At 39.7% G+C, this 27,759-nt stretch overlaps 1 protein-coding gene across 12 annotated transcripts in view; it reads left to right on the plus strand.

The window, feature by feature from the left end:
• Window positions 1-27,759, plus strand: part of PTPRM (protein tyrosine phosphatase receptor type M) — a 761,675-nt gene that overhangs the window by 601,345 nt on the left and 132,571 nt on the right. For 5 of the 12 annotated variants that reach the window (XM_032310611.1, XM_032310616.1, XM_032310615.1 and 2 more), the window contains 6 exons: window positions 16,067-16,218; window positions 16,351-16,446; window positions 19,793-19,867; window positions 20,097-20,123; window positions 24,137-24,148; window positions 24,859-25,046. In XM_032310611.1, the coding sequence (XP_032166502.1) occupies window positions 16,067-16,218; window positions 16,351-16,446; window positions 19,793-19,867; window positions 20,097-20,123; window positions 24,137-24,148; window positions 24,859-25,046 (550 nt within the window). The remainder of the gene's footprint in view (window positions 1-16,066; window positions 16,219-16,350; window positions 16,447-19,792; window positions 19,868-20,096; window positions 20,124-24,136; window positions 24,149-24,858; window positions 25,047-27,759) is intronic. The other 7 variants (XM_032310617.1, XM_032310620.1, XM_032310619.1 and 4 more) reach the window with 5 other exon arrangements.

Genomic DNA, 27,759 nt, shown 5'->3' on the forward strand with positions numbered 1-27,759 from the left:
ATTATGTTCGAATTAGTTGGGGTGCAGAGTTGGTAGAGTTTTTCTCTCTGCTTCAGAAATCAAAAGAAAATGCGGTACCTGCTGGGTATATATCCCATGAAAGTTGCCAGCACTGTTCACCAGACAGCTCCCAGATAAGCAGATGGGTTCTTTAATGATTAAACCCAATTTTTGCTAAAATGCTAATTAGCTAGAGAAAGATAATTTGAAATTCTGTTATACATTGCAGGAAATGTCTTTCATGTCTGTGTTATTTGCTGCTAAGAATCACACAGCTATCACCTGAGCAGGCTCAGTTTCTCTCTTTTTATTTAAATCGTGTGACTGTTCGATCTTAAGAAAAGGGGAAAGACAGTCAATGAGGAAAGGGAGAAGCCCCTTTTAGGATGAAATACTCAATTAAAAGGAAAGCTCTTTTTTTGTTTTCAAAAATCAGGCTTATTGTTACTTTTTGAACTCTGCATTTGGAACAGTGTCCTCCCTGACTTCATGTGACATGTGCATCTCAATTCATAGTTCTGTGAATTTCAATCAAAACATGGAAAAACCACATTGCCTGCATGAAAATTAGCTCTGATTATGAGCTTGTCAAGCTAGAGGCCTTGATCAGAATGTGTTAGAAACAATTAATTAAAATTTTGAAGACCTGGACTTTATTTGGTCACCTAAGTTTTCCTATATGATTTCTTATTCAGAACATAGATTAATAGGTTATACCCTCTCTTGTTTGTTGAGTAAACCATTCATCCTATAGAATTTCCCACATTGTGAACTTGGCTGATGTATTCTTGTAGGGTTATTTAATATGTTCTTTTATTATCTGCATTTCCTATGAACTGGGGTAAGAACTAGAGGTTTCATTAGATTCAGGTTTCTTGTTTTGGTAAGAATTGTTCATATGTGATCCTTTATACTCCCTAATACATTGCATTAGGAAATACGTAATACTCGGATTGATTAGGGGGTGGGTGGCAGTTTTGCCAACCTGGTGCATCCATTATGAAGTTCCACATCAGCCTGTCACTTAATGGTTTTTTAAGCTACTGATGATGATTGCCTAGATTTATTATTTTATTAGCAGTTTCAAAATGGTGACATCCTAATTCTATCATTCTGTCTGTATTTATTAAGTGCCATTCTCTACTTATCTGTTTGGTCACCCTGAAATATAGTTCATATAGGAACTCAAGATAAATGTTTGATTTCTTCCCATTATTTTACAATTTCAGAATGAATTGATGCCATAAACAACTTTATACATTGGCCAACAGTATCTCTATGTTCTCAGGGATTTTAACATGTTTGATATTTTTTAATGTTTTACAGTGATTCAAGTTTGGATGTTCAAAGTATCTGATCTTTGGCCAACTGGAGCCCCTTCTGGTTGTCTCTTGTGGGGTTTGGTTTTTTCTTTTTGAGATCACCCCAGAAATCTTTGAGAGTTTCCCTGTTTCCTGGCATGACTAGATATTCTCAATGCATTTTGTGCACTGTCTTCACCATGACTGGAATCAAGCCATTTCTTCCAGAAACCCTGGTTTCTTTGAGTGGGAAATGACACTTAGAGACCATAATCAGGCTGCAAAGGGTGATCACTGAATCAAGACAGGATTGCTTCTAGACCCACATCAACTACCCTCACCACAATCTTTAACCCTGTTGTCAGCTTATCTTTCTGCCATATCTGACAAGTCAACATCTAAGTCATCCCCTTTGTCCTTGTCACTAGGAAGAAAAAGGTCATTGGCATATAAAATATAGGAGAATATTTTTATGACCTCAGAAAAATACCACAAAACTATAATAGACATAATTGATACATTTGAATATATCATAATTATAAACTCCTATAAACAAAACAACACCATAAATAAAATTTTAAAATAAGCTATAGATTTGAAAAACAATTTTTAATATTTATATATCAAAGTACTTACTAGTAACCTAAATATAAAAAAGTATCTGGACATCAGCATGCCAGGTGGCTCAGTTGGTTAAGCATCAGACTTTTGATATTGACTCAGGTCATGAACCCAAGGTCATGGAATCAAGCCCTGCGTCACTCTCCACACTCAGCAGAGAGTCTGCTGGAGATTCTCTCTCTCCCTCACTCTCCTTCTGCCCATCCCCCCTGTGCTCACTCTCTCTCTCTCTCTCTCACAAATAAATAAATAAATCTTTTTTTAAAAATCTGGACATCAGTAGAAAAGGCAACTCAGATAGAAAAATTGATATAAAATATACATAGGCAACTTATAGAGTAACAATGTACATACAGCTAAGTAACATTTGAAAGATAACCAGCCTCATATATAATCAGGTATATGTAAAACTGCACAGTGTGAGATGCCACTTTTTACCCATCAGATAAGCAAACATTTTTGTAACTGATATCAAGGGTTGGTGAGTATGTGGGAAAACACAGTTTGTTTCCCATTATCCCGTTTCCCATTATCCCCCCTACACACACAAACACACATACACACATACACACACACACACAGAGCACATGAAGGCCAAATTATTTGCTTTTCTTATTTCTATTAACAACTAAGAACTTTGTACTACCAGTGACCAAATACTAAAATAAATCTATTTTGCTTTGCCTTTGCCTTTATTTTGCTTTTCTCTTTAAAGGAGAAACTTACAAATTCAGAATCAGATGTAAAAATATTTTAAGTGTGATTTTTATATTTTTTCATGGAGGAAGGAGTATTTTTGACAATAAAAAGACCATGATACAGGATAAGTTAATAAACTGTATACCTGGGCTGAGAAGAATGATTGGTGAATACATGTTTTAGAAGAGCCAAATGGTCAGTCAAATGACCACAGAAATGCCTGTAATACTAAATATTTAATAATTTAATAATATTTATTATAAATTCTGGACACTGATTAAATGCAGTTGTATCATTCTCCTATTGCTGCTCTAACAAATCACCACAAGCTTAGTGGCAAGTTATTATCTCTCACTTTTCTAAGTTGGAAGCCCGGTACATCTCCCTGACCTCAAATCAAGGTGTTAGCCTGGCTGCATTCTCTTCTGGATATTCTAAAGGAGAATCTTTTTCCTTGCCTTTTTCAACTTCTAGAGACCACTCAATTTGGCTTGTGACCCCTGTCTTCAAAACCAGCAAGGGTAGGTTGAGTCCTTCTCACACCACATCTCTTTGACCTACTCTTCTGCTACTTAAGATGTCCTCTGATTACTTCAGCCTACCTGGATCATTTAGGATAACTCCCTTCTTTTACAATTAGCTAATTAGCAACCTCAATTTCATCTCCAACCTTCATTCTTTTTTTGCCATGGAGTATAACACATATTCATAGGTCCTGAGATTAGGAGGTGGACATCTTCAAGGGGTCCTTCTCCCTAGTGCATGACCTCTGGGTCCATGCACAGGGGACATCCCCTTCTCGGCTAAAGCTAGTGCTTCTGGAATAATCTATTTTAGTTGCTCTGTCCCATGATGGTTGCTAGAACACCTTAAGAAATAGTTTGTATTTGCTTCTCAATAAATTAACCAGCAGCTATATTTTAAACTTTGTAATAGAATGATTTTGTTCAAAAATATCATCCTACGTGTTTATGAGCTTCTTGGACACTTAGTTCTACAAGGGGTCACCTGGACTTGATGATGATATCACCACTTAAATTAAAACATGAAGTTTTCTTTTTGATCAGTCTCCACTTCCCCTATGTGCAGATACCAGAGGCTTGCTGTTTTTGTTAGACATTCCAGTTTTTAAGTGAGCTTAAGAAACATCATCAAGAAGAAACTGGAGGTACCATTCCCATATGACATGCATTAAAAATTCCTCTCTTTCTCACTTGTATTTATAGCCTGATGGAGGATCAACACTACACCAATTTAGTCTTGCTACAAAGTGACATTTTTGAATGTGCACGCATGGAATTCAGCAACATAAGCTGGCTATGAGTGGGGACCCGCCACCACTAATGTCACTTTATTCTCATTTTCCTCTATTGTGGATTGTACCCATTTCATATTTCCTATGCCATGGCTGGTTCCAGTCCCCCTGTATCCATACTGCCCTGATATGAGGAATAAGACTAAACCAAATATTACTAAGGATGACAGATACTGTGTCTATTATTTTAACTGCCGACTTTTTTTTAGTGTTTAAAAGTCTTGAGCTGGTTTGGGAGATTACCTTAGGTGCTCCAGGGAGCTGGGAGTTACTCCCAAGAGGAAGTTGGGTTTGTTGGGAGGGCACCATCTGCAGGTGGATTTTGTTGGAGAGTGTGTGCGTGTGTGTGTGTGTGTGTGTGTGTTGGTCCTTGTGGCAGCATCGTTCAGAGCAATTCAGCTTAAAACACAAGTCCAGTGATTACAAAACGGTAGCTCTCATTGTCCAGGCACACAAGCCAAATATGGAACGATGTGGGGTTAGTAGGGCCTGAGGGCCTCACAAAGAATTTCTCTTTGGTGGGAAAGAAAACTGAGGGAAGTGGGGAAGGTGCCTGATCAGATAGGTAAAAATGAGGGGGGTTGATAATACATATAGTGCATTTCAGGATGGACCCAAAGGCTTTTCTTCCAAGGCTGTTCAAAGACTAATGTTAAATTCAAATTATTTTTTTCAAGTTGTGGGGCTTTTTTTTATTCCTTTTCACTGCTTAGACAAAAGTAAAACATCGACCTCCATGAGCTGGCTGTGTGTTGAAATGTAATTCATGTACTTTCAACGTATTTTTAGAAGGGAGTCCATCTTTTCCAAATATTTCACTTTCTAAGTCTGGGAGAAAGACCAGCTTTTTATTCAGTTTGTGTGATAGAACTATGTTCTTTGAACCTCCTCAACATAAAATACACATGGTTTATGCTTGTGTGTACATACTCATACACACACACACATGTGTGTGTGTGTGAGAGAGAGAGAGAGAGAGATCGATGGATCCTGACAGCTACTTATCTAAGAGATGGACATCGCTTTTCTTTTCTCTAGCTGGCGTGCATTTCTTTGCGGATATCCCCACCTGTCAGAGAGATATTCCTGGGCGTCTTCACCACTAGGTCACCCGAAATAAAGCTGTAGCCTAAAGTGATGTGTTAGTACAATTCATCCTCACTTCTCAGTCGCTGGGTAGAAAGATGTTAGACAAGGGTTCCTTTAGCCACATAAGCTGGTCATTTTATCTCATTACACAGTCAAGAGGTAAATTCTGAAAGAGACCCAGCAAAGAGCAAAATCTTGACTTGTCTTAACATGAAACTTTATTCTTTGTGATCAACACATGCCATATTTACTCGTCAGTGTTTACTGTCAATAGAAACCAGAAGGTGGCTGGATAGGCGATGAGTGTGCTTTATAGTACTGTGTCTATAAGAGACAGATTGAGTGCACTTCTTTGATGATGATACAGTTAGCGGTGATATTAGAAGAACCCTCTTACCTCGGTGAACCACTATAAAGTCCCAGCTGGTAAAGTAAATAGACTTTATTTTCAGCATCCAGATTCAAACAATGGATAGATTTTGGTCAGTGATGCCAACAACACTCTCATGGAGATGATTTTATCTCAACAAAGGAAAACAATGCCACATGTCTGGAGTTTCTCTAGCTTTGTTACCTTGGGCAACATAATCCCACCATGCCTCAGTTTCCCCCTCCCTAAGATAGGAATAATAATAGTAATTTCCTCACTGGGAAGTTGTAAGAACTAAGAGAGTTAATGAACATAAAGTTCATGGCTTATCTGAAGTTCTGCGTAAGTTTTTATAATTATTATCCTCATTGTTTTGGTTTGTAGTGCTAGTTCTTTCAAATTGAAATAATTAAATGTCAGACCACTGTTGTTTTTTCCCTTAAAATTTTACCTTTAAAAACAACATTATCTAGTAATTCTCACAGATCCATCTTTAAGGAGACAGCCCCATATTTGCTTAGGCTTATTCAGCTGGATCTTAGCAATTTGGTATAATGTATGCATTCTTTGACTCGGCCAATATCTATTTCATCCCTACTGTGAGAAAAATTAAATACTTCTTTTCAGTTCCAGCCTCCGCCCCAGTCCTTAATTAAGTCAGAGCACACACTTAATTGCAGAAGCCAGGACCCAAAAGCCATTTACCTCTTCATTCTTATGTCTATATGCAATTTGAAAATCCTCAAGTTTTGCCATCCCAGTAGACTTTTAAATGACAAATAGCTTAAAAAATGAAGACACCTTTTCTATAGCTGACAGCTTATCTTCAGGTGAGTGCCACTAAGTCATTTCTCATCCATGATCTTTGTTGATATAACCCAACACAGCAGGGTCTCTAATAGGAAAGGGAGAGGTGGCAGCCATGTTTTTTGGTGAAGCCATGTTTTTGGTGAAGCCATACTTTTTGGTAAGTCTCAATAAACAGAGTGACTAGGGTGCATATTGACATTGAGTCTTGGATTCCCTCTCCTTGAATTTGCTGGGTATTGGTGACAACATGCCTTTCCATCCTGATCCTCTCACAATTTCCAGTCAGGTTAGTTTCAGAGTGGAGATGAGAGGAAGTGTTACTTCTGCTTCCTTTGCAACCATGCGGCACTTGGGTGCTGACTGGCAGGCATTCTGAAGGACACATAGCTCAAGAGTTCATTCTTCACCATACTTCCTTTACTGGTCCCAATTTATACTGTTATACTGAATAACTTGCCAAATAGGTTTCTCCCATTTCTTTCACCCCATCGCATTTTTTCCCCTTATTTTTGTGCTAGGAAATATAAGAGAAATAATGGAATATAATGAGCATGAAGAATCATTCTTTTAATTTGAATCTATCTCACATTTCTCTCCTTCCCCCACCATTATTCAAGTTTGGAAATTTGGGGCTGTAACATTTTTTTTCTCCCTCTAATTTTATTCCAGGCATTATTGTAATTTTTTTTAATTTTTAGAATAGTTTTAGGTTCACAGCAAAATTGAGCCATCAGTGCAGTGTTCCCATATGCCCTCTGCCACATGTATGCACCACCTCCTCCACTCTCAACACCTGACACTAAAGTGGTACACTTGTGACAACTGGGAAACCTACATTGTTGTGTCATTATTACTCCAAGTTCATAGCTTACATTAGGGCTCACTCTTGGCAGTGTCATGCTGTAGTTTTTAAAAACTGTGTAACGACATGTATCCACTCGAACAGTATCATATGGAATAGTTTCACTGACCTCAAAATGCTCCATGCCCTGCTTAGACATGGCTCTTTCCCCACCAACCCCTGACAAACACTGATCTTTTTATTGACTCCACAGCTTTGCCTTGTCCAGAATGGCAAATAGTTGGAATGAGATAATATGTGACTTTTCCACATTGACTTCTTTCACTTAGCAGCATGCATTTGTTTCCTCTGTGTCTTTTCATAGCTTGAGAGCTCATTTCTTTTTTTTTTTTTTTAAGATTTTATTTATTTATTTGACAGAGACAGCAAAAGAGGGAATACAAACAGGGGGAATGGGAGAGGGAGAAGCAGGCTTCCTGCTGAGCAGGGAGCCCGGCGCAGGGCTTGATTCCAGGACCCTGGGAGACGCTTAACAAGTGAGCCACCCAGGCGCCCCTGATAGCTCATTTCTTTTTAGTGATGAATAACATTCCATTGTCTGGATATGCCACAGTATATATTTATCCATTCACCTACTGAAAGTCATTTTGATTGCTGTCACGTGTGTGCATTTATGAATACAGCTGCTGTAAACACCTGTGTGCAGACTTTTGTGTGGATATAAGTTTTCAGATCTTTTGGGTAAATACCAAGAAGTGTGATTGCTGGATCATATGCTAAGAGCATGTTTAGTTTTGTTTGAAACTGCCAAAGTAACTTCCAAAGTGGCTGTACCAATTTACATTCCCACCAGCAATGTATGAGAGTTCCTGTTGCTCTACTTCCTCGTCACCATTTGGTGTTGTCGGTTTTGTGGATTCTGGCCATTCGAATAGGTTCATAATGGTATCTTGTTATTTTAATTGGCAGCTCCCTGATGACATAGAATGTGGAGCATCTTTTCATATACTTACATGTCATCTGTAAGGATTCTTAGGTGCGGTGGCCGTTAGGGTCTCTTGCTGACTTTTTAATTAGGTTGTTTTCTTATTGTGGACTTTTAAGAGTTCTCTGTCTGTATTTAGATCCTTATTCCTTTCTAGTATTTGCATTCAATGCCAGAAATTCCCCTCTAATCGCTGCTTTTGCTGCCTTCAATAAATTTTGATAAGTTGTGTTTTCATTTTCATGTAGTTTAAAATATTTTTTCTAATTTCTCCTGAGATTTCTTCTTTGACCAATGTGTTAAGAAGAGTGTCCTTTAATTTCTATTCATTGTGGAATTGTCAGCTGTCTTCTCATACTCGTTCTTAATTTAGTTCCACTGTGGTCTGAGAGCATAAGATTGCATGATTTCTATTCTTTTGGATTTATTAAGGTGTGTTTTATGACCCAGAACATGTTCTATCTTTGTGAATGTTCTCTGTGAACTTGAGAAGAATGTGTATTCTAATACTCTCTATTGAAGTATTCAATAGCTGTCAGTTATATCAAGTTGATTGATGATGCTATTGAGTTCAACTATGTCCTTACTGATTTTCTGCCTTGTGGATCTGTCCATTTCTGATAGAGGGGTGGTGATGTCTCCAACTATGATAGCGGATTCATCTGTTTCTCTTTGCAGTCTGTCAGTTTTTGTCTCACATGAGTTGATGCTCTATTGTTAGGCACATTAAGGATTAGGTCTTCTTGTATAAGTGACCCCTTTATCATTATGTAATGCCCTTCTTTACGTCTCATAACCTTCCTTGCTCTGACATTCCGCTGTCTGAAATTAATGTAATTCCTGCTTTCTGTTTGATTAATATTAATATTGTATGTTTTTCTCCATCCCTTTACTTTTCATTTATTCTTATCTTTATTTTTAAAGTGGATTTCTTATATACAGCATATTATTTGGGTCTTGTGTTGTGATCCACTCTGACAACTTCTGTCTTTTAATGGGTGTTAAGACCATTAATACATAAAGTGATTATCGATATTGTTGAATTACTTTCTACCAGATTTGTTACTGTTTTCTATTCATTGCCCTTCTTTGTTCCTATTTTTGTTTTTCAATCTTTTTCTGCCTTAGTAGTTTGAACTGAGCATTTTATATTTTTCTATTTTCTTAGTTTTTTAAACTCTTTTTAGTGTTACCCTAGAGTTAGCAATATACATTTAAAACTAATCCAACTCCACTTTCACATGACATTATACTGCATCACAGATAGTGTAAGTAATTTATAATAATAAAGGATTCCTCATTCCTCCCTCCTATCCTTTGTATCATTGGTGTCACTCATTTTACTTATACATAAACTATTATCAGCTATATTGTTGCTATTATTAAAGTGAACAAACTGTTATTACTGATCAATTAAAAATAAGAAAAATAGAAGTTTTTATTTTACTTTTCTTTATTTCTTCTCCATAGTTTTCCTTTTTTTATGTTGATCTGAGTTTCTGATCTTCATAATTTTCCCTCTTACTGAAGAACTTCATTTAAAAATTCTTGCAAGGTAGACTACTGACAATAAATTCCCTCAGTTTTCATCTGAGAAAATCTTTGTTTTTCCTTCATTTTTAAAAGATAATTTCACAGGGTACAGATTTCTAGGTTATTTTTTTTTCTCTCTCTCTCAACATTTCAAATATATCACTCTACTATCTTCTTCCTTACCTGGTTTCTGAGGAGAAGTCAAATATAATTCTTATTTTTGCTCTTCAGAGTCCAGAGTGCTCACCATTACACCATGGAACCACCGGGTATTTTTGCTCTTCTATAAATAAGGTGTTCCCCCTCTGCCACCCCACAGCTTCTTTCAAGTTTTTTTTCTCTATCTTTGACTTTTTTCAGATTGAATGTGATATGCCTTGGTGTATATTTGTTGGCGTTTATTCTTCCTGGTATACTCTAAGCTGCTAGATCTGTTTTGGTGTCTGACATAATTTGGGAAAAATTCTCCATCACTACTGCCTCAAATATTGATTCTATCCCCTTCTTCTTGTTCTAGTTTCTCGCTATTTGTATATTACAACTCTGTAGTTCCACAGTTTGGGGGTATTCTCTATTTTCTCAGTCTTTTTTTCCTTTGCTGTTTAGTTTTAGAAGTTTCTATGTTTGTATCTTTCAGCTCAGAGATTCTTTCCTCAGCTATGTTCACTCTCCTAATGAGCCCATCAGATGCATTCTTCATTTTTGTTAACAGCTTTTTTGATCTCTAGCATTTCTTTTGGTTTTTTGTTTTTTTTTTTTTTTTCACTTAGAATCCCTATCATTGCTTATGTTATCCATTGGTTCTGGCATGTTGTCTACTTTTTCCTTTAGAGCCCTTGTTACATTAATCATAGTCATTTTAAATTCCCAGTCGGATAATTCTAATTCCTGCCATCTAACTCTTATTCCAATGCTTGCTCTGTCTCTTCTGGGTTTTTTGCCTGTTAATATGCCTTGTAATTTTTGATTGACATCCAGACTTGGTGTACTGAATAAAAAGAATTGCTATGAATAGGTTTTTTGGTAATGTGACAGTAGGTATTAGAGAAGGAAAGGCATTCTATAGATCTATGATTAGGTCTTAGTCTTTTAGTTAATTTGTGCCCCTGGGCTATGACCTTCACCAGTGCTTCTCAGTAACCTGCCACTAACTGGGTCAGGATGGCTGTAGGAAGCTAGAGTTGGGTATTTCTCTTTCCCTAGATCCCTTACACTTTGGTAAAAACCCAACCAGTTAGGCTCTAGTAATACTTCCTCTTGAGGGCCCGCCCATTCAAGAAGCACAGAAATGCTTTGCTCTGGTGTATTTCAAAATGGCTTCTTTCCACCTCCTTATGTTGAAAGCTGGAGGGTTTTGCTTTGTTTTGTTTTCTCCCATATTTACTTTGAAGACTTGGTAGGGTTCTTGGGGATAAAACTCACAAAAGTGTGGGGATCCTTTAAGACTGGATGCTTTTCTAGAGTTTTTAAGTCTCAGACTTGTCCACCAAAGCCTCATCAATTACAGATTAGGCTTTCCTAGTCTGGTGCTGATTCCCCCAGAGCTTTCTGCTCATGGGCTTCTGCTCTCGTGGGTCATGATTTTTTGTATTCACCTGTTTGTCTCTGTGATTTTGGCAGCAGCAGTTTGTCCTATGTCCTCAATGACCTCAATTATCTGACAAAGCTAAGGAGAGTTGCCAAATTTCAGTTTGTTCAGCTTTTCACTTGTTAGAACAGAGTGATGACTTCCAAGCTCTTCACATGTTGCATTTTTTAAATTTTATTTTTATTATATTATGTCACCATAAGCACATTATTAATTTTTGATGTAGTGTTCCATGATTCATTGTTTACATATAATACCAAGTGCCCCATGCAATACATGCCCTCCTTAATACCCGTCACTGGGCCAACCCATCCTCCCCATCCCCCTAACCTCTGAAACCCTCAGTTTGTTTCCTGGAGTCCATAGTTTCTCATGGTTTATCTCTCCCTCTGATTTCCCCTTCATCTTTTCCTTCCTTCTGACAATGTCCTCCATGCTATACCTTATGTTCCACATATAAGTAAAACTATATGATAATTGTCTTTCTGTGCTTGACTTATTTCACTCAGCATGATTCCCTCCAGTTCCATCCATGCTGATGCAAATGGTGGGTATTCATCCTTTCTGATGGCAGAGTAATATTCCATTGTATATATGGACCACATCTTCTTTATCCATTCATCTGTGGAAGGGCATCTAGGCTCCTTCCATAGTTTGGCTATTGTGGCCATTGCATCTATGAATATTGGGGTACATGTGCCTCTTCTTTTCACTACATCTGTATCTTTGGGGTAAATACCCAGTAGTACAATTGCTGAGTCATAGGGTAGCTCTATTTTTTAAACTTTTTGAGGAATCTCCAAGCTGTTTTCTGAAGTGGCTATACCAACTTGCATTCCCACCAACAGTGTAACATCCTCTCCAACATTTGTTGTTTCCTGCCTTGTCAATTTTTGTCATTCTAATTGGTATAAGGTAGTATCTCAGTGTGGTTTTTGTTTGAATTTCCCTGATGGCTTATAATGTTGAACATTTTTTCATGTGTCTGTTAGCCATTCATATGTCTTCTTTGGAGAAGTGTCCGTTTATGTTTTCTGCTCATTTTCTGACTTGGTTATGTGTTTTTTGGGTGTTGAGTTTGAGAAGTTATTTATAGATCTTAGATACCAGACCTTTATGTATGGTGTCATTTGAGAATATCTTCTCCCATTCCGTGGGTTGCCTCTTTGTTTTGTTGACTGCTTCCTTTGCAGTGCAGAAGCTTTTTATCTTGATGAAGTCCCCAAAGTTTATTTTTCACTTTTGTTTCCCTTGCCTTTGGAGATGTGTCTTGAAAGAAATCTCTATGGTCAACTAATCTTTGACAAAGCAGGAAAAAATATCCAATGTTAAAAAGACAGTCTCTTCAATAAATGGAGCTGGGAAAACTGGACAGATATATACAAAAGAATGAAACTCAACCATTCTCTTGCACCATACCCAAAGATAAACCCTAAATGGATGAAAGACCTCAATGTGAAACAGAAATCCATCAAAATCCTAGAGAACATAGGCAGTAACCTCTTTGATATCGGCTACATGTTGCATTGTAAAAAGTCTACTCTTTAATTTTTTACAATCCATTTTTAGATATTGTTAGGAATTTATTATTATCATTATCATCATCACTATTATTAAGGTTCTTTGAGACTCATGCAGTCCAAATTTGGAGATTTGAGATTGAAATACTTTAGGCAACAATTTGTTAAAAATCAAAATGGAAAATAAGTTTTCTTGCATCTTTAGATAAGATTGGAAAGAGAATTCCCTTCACTTTAGGGGTTTTGCTGAACAACACTTCATTTCATTATGTTTGCCAAGTTTTTCTGATAGTTTTTAAAATTTTCATTTAAAAAAATACAGATTTGAAACACAAAGCTTAGAAGGAAAATAGAAAAAAAGAAAAAGTAAAAACTTCCATTTATCCCCAGTTATTCCCACCTCAGTTCTAAATCCAGTGTTCTTCATCCTCTGTAATTATGGACTATGGCATTTAGCGGTATATGAAAACAAATGAAAACCCCAAGCAATGACTCCAAACCTCCTAACCAAGCCAGCTACTTTTGATAAGTAGGTTGTAGAAAAACTCTCCTTAATAACACTGTGGTATGATCATGATTAATTCAATTAACAAGCATATTGAATACCATCTCTTTGTGTAATTGGCTAGGTGCTAGTAAATTACTCTTCCTTTTTCAAAGCATAATATTTAGTTTCAGGAAGTCAGAGTATTCATACAAACTGGAGGTAATTATAAGTAACTTGTAAGGAAACGTAACGTATTGAAACTTTACTAGAAATAACACACTGTTCTAGAATGAGTGTCTTTGGGATCAAGAGATCTGGAGTGCCCTCTTAGCTCTAACATTCGGACAAGTTACCTTACTTCTCTGAGGCCCGTTTCCCTCATCTGCAGATTAGGAATTAAGAAGGGCTCTTACAAGATTACTAGGATTAAATGAGATAACACTTGTAGAGTACTGTAACTCACTATCTGTTGGGCACTATAAGTTAATTCCCACTCCCTTCCATTCCAATGCAATTAAGTATATAAGTGCTGTCATATTAATAGAGAGGAGAAGTACCACAAACAGGCTGTTTGCGGACCACACTATTTTAATTTTTTGAATTTGAGTTATTTGACAACCCTTAAAAGAGTCCACATAAAACCCGGATTTCTATTTTGTCATGAAATTTACGATGTCTGGGACCTCCATGAGGGATCCATCTGCTGGAGTTTGAGGACATTGCCAGGTTTTGAAGAAGTTTCATGAAGAGAGTATGTTCTTGATATAAGCTTAACGCTGTGGATCTCTACCAGGACCTCTGACTTGAGCAGGCTCTCATGGGTCCTTAATGGGCTTCTTCTGTGCTTAAAGATGATCAGCAATGAAGTGTGTAGCTTGACATCACTGAAATTAGTTCACAAAGATGGAGGATCAGAAAGGAGATAGAGCTTTTCCAATACAAGCTTAGCTTTTATGGGTGCACACCCTCCCCCATCCACCAGCACCCACCACCACCAACACCAGGAGCACATTTGCTGGCATCTCTAACCTGTGAGGATTAGATTAGAACACAAGCAAGAAAAGACGAAGAGGGAAGTCTGGTGAACTTGACGATGCCCTTCTTCATGGGCAGAACAAGAGAGAATATGGAGATAGACATCTGCATAAATCAGTCCAAGGCAAATCAAAGAAATTCCAGCAGAAAGGGGACTTTTTGCCTGAATTATGAAGCTAATTATCTCGGTCCTCCACTTCAGTGTTCCTGGGGAGACCTGGCTTACGGATGCTTTTCCAACGAGCTGGCACATTCAGAAGTAGAGAGAAAATGTGTTATTGTAACTGCAGCTGTGGAGCCTGAGCCTGGTTGCTGCCTCTGTCCAGAACACCTGTGGGGAACATCCAAGCTCGCTCAGACCAGCATGGCTTGCAAGGGGAAAAAAGGGAGCTTTCGAGAAAACCATCATGGTCTTCATGCTGGCAAGAGAAGAATGTCAGCTCCCAAAGAAGCCACTCTGGGTTGCTTTTTAAAAATCTTTACAACTTTAGCACTGTCATAGAAGTTATAGATGATTTTCATCTTTCTGTTTAAAATGTATCTTTTTAAACAACTTTTAGTAATAAAAAGGGCAACTTATTAATGAAACCCTTCTGCCTTCAAAGTATGAAATTAAAAGATTATTATAACTACAGGCAAGAAAGCATTTGGATTATGTGGCATTTGGAAATGACAATAAAGATTATCCATATGGTCTAATGTTGTCAATGTCTTACATTGCATTAGCAATCACCTAATATGGGCGTGATTTTGATTATGTGGCTCATTTTAAATTCTGCTGTGTCCTAGGTCAATCAGAGTCAAGATGATTTACTAGAAGAGCTGCCATCTTCTTTTGTAAATGCTGTCAGTGCTTGGGCAGAATTTAGAATATTTTGGGACATTATATCTTTGGTATTATGGTGCAATAGTCTTAAACCTTCTCACTTTATACCTTTTCCTTACACATCTCTCATTTTATTCTTGGTTGTCCTGGGTACATAAAACAACCTCCGGTAGTAAAAGCTGAAAAATTTTGTCTTATCTGCTTATTTGTATGTCAGGTCTCTTATATTTTTATGGCTTTGTCCAGGTATTTGTAACTTGTGATTATGAGTTTTGGTTGGTCAGGGAGCAGGCCTCAGAGGCCAGTGTTAAACTGTCTCCAAAAGAACTGGTAATCTCTCTACCTCCCTTGGCCTTTTTGCATTCTCTTCCATGGAGGGAGGGGACATGGGGACTTACCTCTCTGCTAAACTCTCCCAGGGAAGCCAGCCATTGTTTTCTGCTCTGACCAGCCTAGGTGAGAAACTAATCTGGGGTCATGTGGAATTAAGCCCCATCACAGCTCCTGAGAAGTAGGAATATGCCCTCCTGTGCACCTGAGGTCTGAGCCCCTCTTGTCCTGGGCAGGCTGAACGTCACGGCCAGCAACCTTTCTGCACATCCTCCAATGATACTACTTTCTTCGCTCCTTGCCTGCTTTTGTGTCTTACTTCAACAATATGCCTCGTAGATTCACCCTTGGATTCTTTCAGTTTTGTTTGGCAGATATTTCCCAGGGCATCTACTGTTTGTCACTGAATGTAGAAAATAATTTAGAAAAAACTTAGTAACTCCAGAAGCTTATCAATAACTAGGTTACGATCGCATTATACTTTTAATTTAACTTGTAGTAGGAGAAGCAGAAAGTAATATTTTAGGCTGTATGTTCCTGATATCACTGTGGGTTTTTGAGGATGGACAGTGGATGCTCATCTTTGTGTCTCTGCAGCTGGCAAAGAACCTGACATCGAGAAGGCGCATAAATAGATGTTAGGGATGAATACGAGTAATTCAACAGAAAATAGTCCCGATCGTTACGCAGGACACATGTCAAGGCCCCATTTTCCATTCTCATGCTTGTCTATATAATGAACTCTTTGTCCTAAGGAAACTGGCCAAGAAGCGGAAGGAGACGATGAGCAGCACGCGGCAGGAGATGACCGTGATGGTGAACTCAATGGACAAGAGCTATGCCGAGCAAGGCACCAACTGCGACGAGGCATTCTCGTTCATGGACACACACAATTTGAATGGGAGATGTAAGTGCATGCATGGCTTAGCTTCGAATACGTTGCTCTGGTTTTCCAGGATACTGGATAGTACTGGGGCATTGAAAAACAAAAAGTCCCTGAAGAATTCTTACGCCCTATTGGTTTCTCCATCCCTTTCAGCAATTCTGAAAACTTCTGTGGGTGCCATGGCTTGCTTGGGAGAGGAGGATATGGCAGAGATGATAGGGCCAGACCAGGGAGCGCAGGAAGCCACAAGTAAGTTTCTATGGAGCCTTAGCATTGACATGAAGGCTTTTCTCTTCTTGAAGAGGAAGGCACCTGCTTCTCATCATCATTTTTTGTGGTTGAGATCCCGGTGAGCTAGCCAGGTGTGGAATTACACAGGGAAGCCTGTTCTGAAACAGCTCACTAAATGGCAGTAACAAGTTAATTGTTTATTTGTTTAGCTGACAGGTTCTGCCTTTATTATAGGGGTATTAGTGGCAATTAATAAGTTAAACTGTATTTCCACTTCACAAATCTTACATCTCACACCAGGTGGGTAAACCAAACTTCAGCTCATGCCTTCTCAGACTGCCACCTGTGATCCAGGTACAAGGCATTATTTTAGAATGCTAACAATTCGATTGAGTATGTAAAGAACAAAACAAGCAATTGTGGTGTCCCTGGTGATCTTCTCAGAGACCAGAAGTAAATCCCACGTGGATGCCTGATTCTGTGGTTCAAGGCCATGCTGGGTTCAAGGACAGAGGTTCCTTTACTGTGTGAAACCCATACCCACAGACGCCCACTGCCACCAGCCACATAATTAGCATGTTGGACCGCAGAAGGATGGAACAAATGTGCGGCTATCACCAACACTAATAAAAATGCAGAAAGTCCGGAACGATGACTGAGAAGCACAGAAATTGGGTCTTAGGGGCTGGAAGAGAGGACTGACACCAGTGTGGACAATGTGTGCCATGTCTGGACCATCCACTCAGCCTGTTCTTTTGCTGCAAGCTCCCAGGCACCCCATCTACTAGCCCTCTCTCTGGTCACTGCGTGGTCAGTGTCCGCCTCTCCCACGCTTTGTCCTTCTGCATTCAGCGGGGCTCCCCAGAGCTTCCCCGAAGACTGTTTTCTATTTATGGTGGCTACGGTTGCCTACCTCTTCCTACTTAGAGACACTACATTCATTCATCTACATGCACACCTGGCCCAGTGGAGCAGGAGTTTAGCAGACACCTCTGTCAGCTCTTACCCCAGTGGAGAGGGTAGCTCTCTTCATTCTGGGTCATTGCTCTTTGCCCTTTGGTATCATCATAGATATAACATATTTAATGGCCAAAATAAAGCAACTTATGATACACTGTTGTGGACTGGGGAGGGAAGAGTCCTGCCTATCACCAAAGGGCTAGAATCTTGGTAGTAGTGGTTAGTTCTTCAATGTCATTATAAAGGGGCCACTCAGATAGGTGTTCTCACTTTCTAGGATAATCCATTAATGTTCAAAATGTCCTATTTCATGGTGAAATTCCTCACGCATACATTTACTAGGAACTGTCTGCCCAGAGTAGAAACCTACATGATGAGTTTCTAGGCTTTTGAAGTCTGAACAACAGGGGATATTTGCCTCTGGACAGGAAATTTAATTTGGCGGTTACTTCTTACAAAGTGAGTGTCTGTGGAAACCCATAAATGCTCAGGCGGAGAGGTTGCTGCAGAAACCAGCACCAGCTTCCATGGCTCATCTGCCACAAGCCATTATTTTATGCCTCCCGTCAATAAAGATGATGGAGGAAACACAGCAGTAGGCGTTCCATTTTCCTCCCACTCAGTAAGCAATGACGAGGTGCCATCCAATCCCCAACCATCAGCGTGACCCTGATAGTGACTTTATCATGGTTACTCTCTTAGTACCCTCAAAATAAGAGATGAGCTACTGGGGGAGGAAACGTGCAGGAGAGGGGCTCTTTAGACCCCAAAGGCTTCCAGCCCCGAACCTATTACAAGTCTGGGTCTGTCTGAGGTCTTTTAGAGTTGGGAGGTGAGCAGCTTTTAGAAATGAGACTGTGAGAAAAATGAAATTGGATAATTTAAAAATAAGCACAAGCATATTTATGAGAATGGGGAATAATCTGTCTACCAAAGCAAATGAGAGTTGTACCCTCTTCTTTTAATATGGTATACAAAGGGAGAAAATAAGTATGTATAGTGGGAATGGGTTTCATTTTTATACTAAATACAGAAGTATTAAAATATATTTTAAAGGGTGAAAAACATAGCTCTTTTTTATCTGCTTTAAGCACTTTTGCCGATGACATAAAAATGTCTGCAGGTAACAGACGTTATTCTCACTGACCCTAAGACATCTTATAAGTACTCGGGTTTCTTGTTCTTATTTTCACCAGTTATCCTCTTTTTTCCTGGCAGTTTACTATCAACATGCATTATAAATATGATAACTCTCTATTTTAGAGAAATATCTTATAAATGACAGGCAGCTTGCATTCTGGTTCTTGGCCTGCCATTTCTTAATTTTACATTTTAAAAATATAAACAGATAAACACTGTCATAGAGGAACTCTTCTAGGAGAGCTAAAATATATTAACATGTCAGCAGAATAAAGATAACATACACTATCCACAGGGATTTGGTACTTCTTTCCATAATAAAATGATGTAATTGGGTATTAGTGTCTTGTTCCAGAACTTTAGCATCAAATAAATCATATAACTACACCAGAAAGTTAAGATTTAGACTTACATTTAACCAACTTGAACACTTGAACACATTCAAACCATTTATCTTTATACTTTAATGAAATGAAAGTGATTTTACAACAGTAATCAATTAAGATATTGAAGACAGTTCACAAACTACTTTTAAAAAAGGAAGGACCCACTTTCAGAGAAATCAGATTAATTGGATGGGATTGACTTTCCCTCCCAATTACAGGGAGGAAGAGAAGGTCTAATAGTTAAATCCTGAGTCTTTCAGAGGACTATTTCAAAGAAAAATAAGCATTTTTTAAAAGACTGAAAAGACTAATAGAACAATATGTAGGCATTCAGCTTTCACCTTAAATACAGTGCATGAGAGACATCACCTTTATTTTTGTAGATTGGGTCAGAACATTGTAGAATGTTCTCAGAATGCCCAAGATAGGAGGAAAAAGAGAAGTTAGCAAAGTGTGAAAACATTGACATTCAGAAAATTCTCCAAAAACCATGTGTAGACATCTCCTCATACCCTTAGTTATTATTAGGGGGGAAAAAAAACTGGCCTGATACTAGAATTCTACCAGCAAAGGCTAAAAGTCAAAAGAGAAGACTAATGAATTTCTCAATTCAAAATGGCAGCAGGGGTGATGGGGATTCTTCTTCATTTGTAGAGTAAGAAAATCTTTTCAGTGGTAAAAGGGTGTTTGTCCTCTAAAGTACAAGTGATTGCCTGGAAACAGTGGGGAATGAGTGTATTTACCACATAGACTTCAGTCGTGTCTGGCATTTCTTCAGTCCAGTCTGTACCAGCACAGTGTCCTTCTGAGTGACCTCGGAGGGCTGTATTTCCGGTACTGCCTCCGCCCCTACTGACCAGTCCTTCTCTCATTTACAGCTGTGTCTTCACCCTCGTCCTTTACAATGAAAACGAATACACTGAGCACATCGGTGCCCAATTCTTACTACCCAGGTAACAGATTTTTCCATTGTCCCATCCACTCATAACCCCTTAGCGATCAGAACCAATCCACGCTCTCACGTTGTGTCCATGATGCTTGAGGAGCTTAATACGTTTGATGTGTTGTAACCCGATGCTTTCTATGGCTTTCTGCGGGGGAAGTGGGGGGCCTTTCATCAATCATTTACTGTTCTTTCTCTTTTTACTTTCTCTGCATTGACCTGCTTATGATGTATGACAGACCCATTTGTGCCAACTGCAATTTTAGGTGAGAACATTTCCCTTTATCACAGTTTATTGCAGGAGTAATTTAGAAAGTCAGTAGCCACGCTTTAGGAGCCTGGATTTCTGCTCTGTATGATGCAGGGATTGTAAACAGGACAGGTGGGTGGCGGGTGGCTCGGTGGGAGGGCACAGATAATAAAAAAGACTCTCCAACCGTCTCCATTGATAAGAAGGGTTTGCCTCATGCATGTTGGAAACGACACCAAAAGATTCAAATGAACAAGCCCAGCTCTAGTATTTTCCCTTTCCATGTTCAGAATTTAAAGTCAGATTTGATCCCAAGGGAAAACACAGTATGTCATCACTCCGCTGTGTACTTCCAAGAGCTGAATTCTGTAATGTGACAATCATAAAAATAAAAATCACTTTTTATTATTTGCACTTGCCATTAAGCACTAAAAACTTCAATTTCAAAAATAGCATTTTTCTAATTATGCCCAATGTTATGCAGAAAAAATGATCACAGCAGAGTTTGGGCCCCCTGCCCCTTCTTGGAGCCACTCAAGGCACCCCCAGCCTTCCAAAGTGTCTGTCACACAGTGGAATTTCAAAGGAGCTGATGTGTTCTCAGCAGCAAAGTGACAAGATGGCACTTTATAATCACATGGTTTATTATGTGTCAGATGTCACTAGAAATGAAATAAAATGTTAACCCAGTGGGGCAGAATGCATTGAAAATATAAAATGTTCCCTGCGGGGAGCCAAAAAAAATCCCATTTGCCCAATGTAAGAAGGTTCTGGAGAAATGGCATTACCTGACTCCGATAACCTAATAAGCATGAGCTGCTGTTGCATTTGAGATGCATCAATAATCCAAGTGTATCATGGCTGTGTTCTCTTTCTACTACTAACCTTACCGAGAAGGAGCACGACACAATCCACTTCAAGGCATATACCAATTCATAGTAGCAAAAGTTCCATCCCCAGCTCTTTGACTTCTGCTTCCTAATCCTCTTTACAAGGGTTGATATCTTTGCAACATAATTTTTCCCCCTGTGCTTCTCTTTTCTCTAAGTTGTTACAATTTCTGTAACTAGGGTGATATGTTTTTCTTGTGGTGTTTTCTGGACTTGAGCAAGGTCATTGCCCGAGTTTCATGCGAACTTGGACAGAAGTGTCAAAATGGTCATGAACCCAAATTTTTGAATTGGCATCGTTCTGACGGCTAACAAACACAGCTCACTAAAGTCCTCCTTCTACCCTTGAATACCATCTATATGGGGAAAAGGCTGCATTTTTATTCTTTTCCTAAGTAAGGGGCACAGGCTAATTTTAGGCACCCGAACAAAGTAATCTACATGCAGATGACATTTGCAGAATGTGATAGGCGGGGATTTGTGATTTCTTCGTGTGCCACGGCATTCATTCTGCAGCTCCTTTAGTAGATGTTCTGACCTTGGGGGAGCCGGAGTGGGGAGGGCGAAGACGTGCACTGTCAGAGGGAAGAAAATGTTCAGATTGCACAGCAGGATTAAGATAAGCTTATTAAACAAATATCATTTGTTGAAGTCATTGCTTTGTTATTATGAGCACTAAGGACATCTTTGAAACTTGGTTAGGCTTCTTTGCCAAAAGGGAATCATTTGAACAGATGATTCAAGTAGCAAAAGTGATGCACATTCGTGAAAAGGAAGTCAGCCAGATTGACAAATAACTGTTATCACGTCTGGCTTATATATGTACCAGCGCTGCAAAAGGCAGTGTTTGGGAACCATTCTTCCCATGGTGTTTGGTGCAGTGAATCTATATATTGCATAGTAAGCATGAATGAGATGATCCCGGGACACCTTGGGAAGAGGATAAGCTGGACAGACATCAATGCTGGAGCCAAGAGGGTTTTGCTGTGACCTGAAATAGTATATTATCTCCACCCTTTATGCTCATGTGCTAGGGTACCCTAGCCTAATGTACAGAGCTGTAGTATGCCTTTACGTCATTTTCTTCCAAAAAAACAAATAAATAAAAGAGAGCAAGAGAAAGAGAGGGAAAGAGATTGATAGGTAGGTAGGTAGATGTTGATGGACAGATTTTGATAGATAGATGTTGATAGGTAGACAGATATTGACAGATAAGTAGATAGAACTCCCCACACACACCTCAAAAATGGGACACCCATTTCAGTTCTAGATTTGTCAGCTGGTTCATTGAGAACTGAAGATAGCCTCTTAAAGAATATAGGTAGAATTAATTCACAGTTCTTCAAAAACTGTCAGAACTGTTAGTGAGAAGCTTTGTTTCTGATTTCCTCCAAGGCGTAATTTTTAATTGAAAAAATTGTTGGTAATTTTTAAGCCAATATAAGAAATCAATGTGAAAAGCCATATTTTATCAGTAATCATTCTTTTTAAGTCAGAGCAAACCGATTACCCAGTAATTTCGGTGGCATCAAGAATTTCTCATTGTGTGGGTGACCCAGTTTCATGCCACAGGTGGCACGAGAAGTCTTCTATTCCCTCTCCGATGTCTGTGTACTTGATAATAGCCCTCATTTCTGGGATGGCCTCGGTCATGTTTAACGGGTCCTGCACGCTAGTAATGAGGCCAAGCTCATCATAATACAGCAGGCGCGATCAGTACAGTGGTGACAGTGGTGGCCACCCTGGGAATTAAACCTTCCAAGAATGCCTCGCCCTAGAACCAGAGCCCTACCCAGCTACGGTGTCTCCACCAGAAAGGCCCAGATGATTCATTTAGGGGAAGTTTAGAAGGTCAGTCCACAATGGAGGGCATTTAATTACGTTCATCCCAAAAGGTACAAAACGGAGAGAATGAGAGAGGCACAGGGGGGAAACTAATTAATGTTCCATTTATTTTCGTATCAAGAACAGAACTTCCTGCTGGAGTAGCTGACAGCTCCAGGGAGTCAGTCCTTCAGCAGGGGTCCCATACCCCACTTTAGGGGCTTGGCAGTTGCCAGCAAGCAGATCGGACGCAAAAACATCCCGGTTTCTTTGTGACTGTTCTAATAGAATGGGAGCGTCTGAATGGCTAATCAAAGCAAATCCAAATGAAAACGAAAATCATAAAATCAGTGTACCACTCCTTTTTATTTTGTCTTTGTGTCTTTAGCCACCTTGTGGTGATCCAGGTGCCATTTCAGCGACAGCGACATAGCTACACACTTGTGTACCACCTTCCATACCATGCATCCCCAGGGGCTTTGCGACGCAGATAGAACTGAGGTTGGAAAACCAGGCCCAGCAGCCGAGTGCCCCTGAATGAAATTTCTCCTGGAGCTGAATCTCTCAGTTTAAAAAAAAAAAAAAAAATCAAATTAAATAATAATAATAATAATACCCATAGCTGAATTCCCTATTCATAAACATTCTGGGAATTTTTTTTTTAAATGAACTTGTCCCTTTGTATATATGTTTTAATTCTCTATACCCAAAATCAATTTTGATTTAACATTCTCTTTTTAAGTGAAGTTCGCATTATAGTTTATGAGACACAGCCTCAATCACAGAATGGCTAAAGGGATTCAGCATTATCATGAGCTAACCTGTAGCACGTGAAACCCTTAATCTAATAGCCCTTTCCTGCATCAGACATCTTTTAATAGCTACAGTTTCTGCAGTTCGTTAATCTAATGTACTAGGAGTCTTCCATTAAGATACAGCCTTTTTAGGCTTATTTGATCAAATTTTGGCATTAGTTTTATAGTACAACTTGGTTGACGTGTTCAAGAAATTTAAATGAAAAAATGTGTCAAATACAAAGACTTATTTAGTCATTAGTTAATTCACGGGGGATGAAAAGTAATTATGATACTATTCTAACCTCCTTTTTGGTTTTGAGGACTTCAATAAAACGCCCCTATCCTAAGGTGATGGGAGGATTGAGGCTCTGACCTCTGATCACCTGCAGATAGAAAACTTAACCATAAAAGTAAAGCGCAGAATAAAAACTACCTGTAATTATTCACACAGTACTATTGCTTATGCCCTGTTTCCTTTTTCTCCTCCTCTTTTCTCCTGATATGTACCTTCTTAAAAGTGCCAATAAATGGTAAGTTCCCCCATTCGCCCACGGAAAAGGTGTGGAGGGAGTGGGAGTGTGTGTCTTATCTGTAGATTCTGACAAAGCCAGCTGGTTCTGCTGTGTGCCGGCCTGCATGTTAGCTCTTGTAGAACATTCTGTGTGTCATGCGCTGGTCCACAACCTTCTGTCAAGCTTTCTGACACTGCAGCATGCGAGTGACTCATCATCCGCTTTCTATTTCTGCTCTCTTTGGATTTCATGTGTCAAGTCCACATTTTCATTGCTAGCTTTCCAAGCCAACCCATTTTGTACACTTTTACTTTGCTCACAGAACATCTGTACAGAGTTTATTTACATCATCATACAAACTAGTTAACGAATCTTTGGAAGAGGACAAGGCTGGTTTTGCGCCAGGCCTTGGCGAAGTTTCAGACGGAAACTTCTATAAACTTGAGTGCCCAAAGGCTAAATAAAGGGTTCCTACCAACTAGCTTTGTGAAATCAATATATCGTTTGGACTGCTTTGTAAAAACAAAGATTTCTGCCGCATTCCTATCAGTATTGCCGAGCCCATGTAAATTTCTAAACATCTAACTTTTCTTTCTCACTGAGCCACCGTGGGGATGGTTGGAGCCATAGGTGGAGGGGATGTCAGCAGCAGCTTCTGAGCGTCCTCAGGGATCCCGCATGTAGCCCACTGGTCCTCCCTCACTCCCGTCATGGCCTTCTTTTCCTAGACGAAAGCCACACGATGGCCAGCGACACCAGCAGCTTGGTGCAGTCGCACACTTACAAGAAGCGAGAGCCGGCCGACGTGCCCTACCAGACCGGGCAGCTGCACCCCGCCATCCGGGTGGCGGACCTGCTTCAGCACATCACGCAGATGAAGTGTGCCGAGGGCTACGGCTTCAAGGAGGAATACGAGGTGAGATGAGCTCTTTGCTGGGCACCATGCCCAGGACCGTGCTCCCAACTCCTGCAGCCAGTCGGCAGGACCCGGGGGTGGAGCGGGGCAAGGCGGGGTTGGGGGCTGCCAGAAAGGGACCTGTTTTCATCCATCCGGCAGTGAGACACTGTACCAGGAAGGAAACCTATGTGAAATGGAAAAAGGAGGACCACTTCCCCATTTCCCTTTGTCCTCATAAATATGCAACAGAACAGAGGCTGAGCTGGTTCTTTCCCTGTTCATGATTATGCTTCTTGGCTTTTTCTATAATTAAGTATGATGTTAAAGCCTAACAATGTTGCGGTAGTTATCCAGGAAGAAACTGTACACTTAAAGCAATTACAGACCAACCAGTGATGTCATGTGGTGGAGATTAGGTCCCAGGAAAGGGGCTGGCTAGTGTCATGGCTGTGACAGCCGCTGTCCTGCCAGCCCAGAGCATGTGGATTGTAGAGGGATCTAGTGCGGGGGACTTCCAGGGACATTTCTAGGCACCGCAATGTTCTCTTAACCTTCCCTAAAATGTAGGGCGCACTTTGCCACCTCGGTCATTAGCTAATTCTGTTGGAAAGCCATTCAAGAACTGGAGAGAATTAGTTGACATGAAGAAATCGGATTCAAAGAAGCATCCCATCCCTTGAGTATGTGTGTGTATGGCTGAGGCCAGTGAGGGTGAGGAAGATAGCGGGGTAAACTTTACCTTATTAAATAAGATTAGTTCACATGCATTGGTGGAGAAAAAAGTAGCAGCCTGCAAACAGTGCAAACAAGATTATATAGATAGGGAGCTCTGGACATTTTAGAATGTGTCTGTGATAGGATGTCTCCGTAATCAGCTCACAGTTGGGAAACGTTTTGTCTGGAATTAAGAGTATTTTAAAAATCAGTTCCTACCATCTATGTATCCTACGAGTTTCAAATTCTGCTTCTTTCTCTCTCGGGGACACTCAGGATCCTTCATTTCATGCCCCAGATGTGGTGTTGTCTTGGATTTAGCCCCACTTCTGAGCTGAATCGCCGGAGATTTCTTTAGAGCCATCAGAGCTGCACCATGCGGCTTTTAAGACTGGGTCTTTAGGCCAATGCAGAGAAACGGACAGACACACACTCTGCTGACATGAGCATTCTCCTTGTTGCCAGTGACCTCAGCTCACAAGGCCACTGCGCCAAGGAAACTGGGCCTCGAGGGTCAGATTTCAGTCCAGGCAATATTTTCCAATAAAGTTTTGCATTTTAGAGACCCCGAAGTTCTTAGAGCTACCTTTAGCAATTTAGCTTGTAATTCCATGAAACTGACTGCCTTTGCATATTTCCTCATGCACTTTTAAAGGGTAGCTTAGGAATTAATAGGATTAAGAGTAAGACTTCCAAAAGCATTAATATCTTATGAAAGACAAAATTAGGTTAGTGAAAAAATATAAGCCTAATGAATAGAGATGATGTCTTAGTTCTATCCAATATTCTGAATGCAGATATTGCTCAAATGTTTATTAAAGATGTTAATGTCAAAGAGATTAGTTAGAGGTTCAAGTAACGATTCATAAGATCACCTAAGTCCCATTTTTCACGGACTGCATAAAAATACCTCAAGACTTCCAATAACACACTATAGATGATGCATATTTGAAAGCATACAAAAATTCACTTTCCAGTCATATCTCCTGAAGAAATATGATTTATAAGTGCAATCTAGAATAGGGTATACTCATTTGAAGCAGTTTATAATTGAAGATTTATTAAGGGTTGTTACACTGAAATAAAATGTATTAATTACATTTCAAGAAACTCTTTCTCATTTTAGCTATTCAGTGGATCAGAGAGGACTGTAATATATACGCGTCTCAAATCATCACTTTGCACACCTGAAACTGACACAATGTTACATGTCAGTTATATCTCAAGAAACTGGGGGGCAGGGGGAAATACTTTTAAGCACCAAAACCATTATCAGTTTATTGGTTTTTTATTTTTTAAAGATGGAAAGAAGAAGAAAGGGGAAAAAGTTAAAAAGAACATGTGCTAGAGAGAAAAGCAGGAATAAACAGGGAAGTGTTAGAGGGAGAATTATGAAATGGAAGATTCTGTAGGGGGCAGTCCTTGCGCTGCACATACACCTCTGTGAACCATGTGGCTGAGCGTGCATCCTTTCATTTTTTTTTTTTTTTTAAGATTTTGTTTATTTACTTGACTGAGAGAGAGATCACAAGGAGGCAGAGAGGCAGGCTGAGGTGGGAGGGGGAAGCAGGCTCCTCGTTGGAGCAGAGAGTCCAGATGCAAGGCTCAATCCCAGGACCCTGAGATCATGAACTGAGCCAAAGGCAGAGGCTTAACCTACTGAGCCACCCAGACGCCCCACATCCACAGAGGAAGTCAGGCATACCCTGTCTGCCTGGTGCAACATACATCTCGCTGTCGTTTGGGACACAGGCTCTGGGGCCAGACACTGTACTCCAGCTCAGCTCTGCATCTTTTTAGCCGTGTGACCTTGGGTAAGCTGTGTACCCTCACTGGGCCTCGGGTTCCTCCTCCATAAAATGGAATACCTATAGTGTCAACCTCATAAGCTTACTGGGGGATTACCTCATGTAGCAGCCTAAGTGTTAGGATCGAATCTGGCATTTAGTTCAAGTGTTAAGCAGTAAAAAAGAAAAATACTAACTCATAATAAGAGCCAAGAGAAAAGTTCACACCG

Source organism: Mustela erminea, chromosome 13 (assembly GCF_009829155.1).
Source record: "Mustela erminea isolate mMusErm1 chromosome 13, mMusErm1.Pri, whole genome shotgun sequence".
Lineage (NCBI taxonomy): Eukaryota > Metazoa > Chordata > Mammalia > Carnivora > Mustelidae > Mustela > Mustela erminea.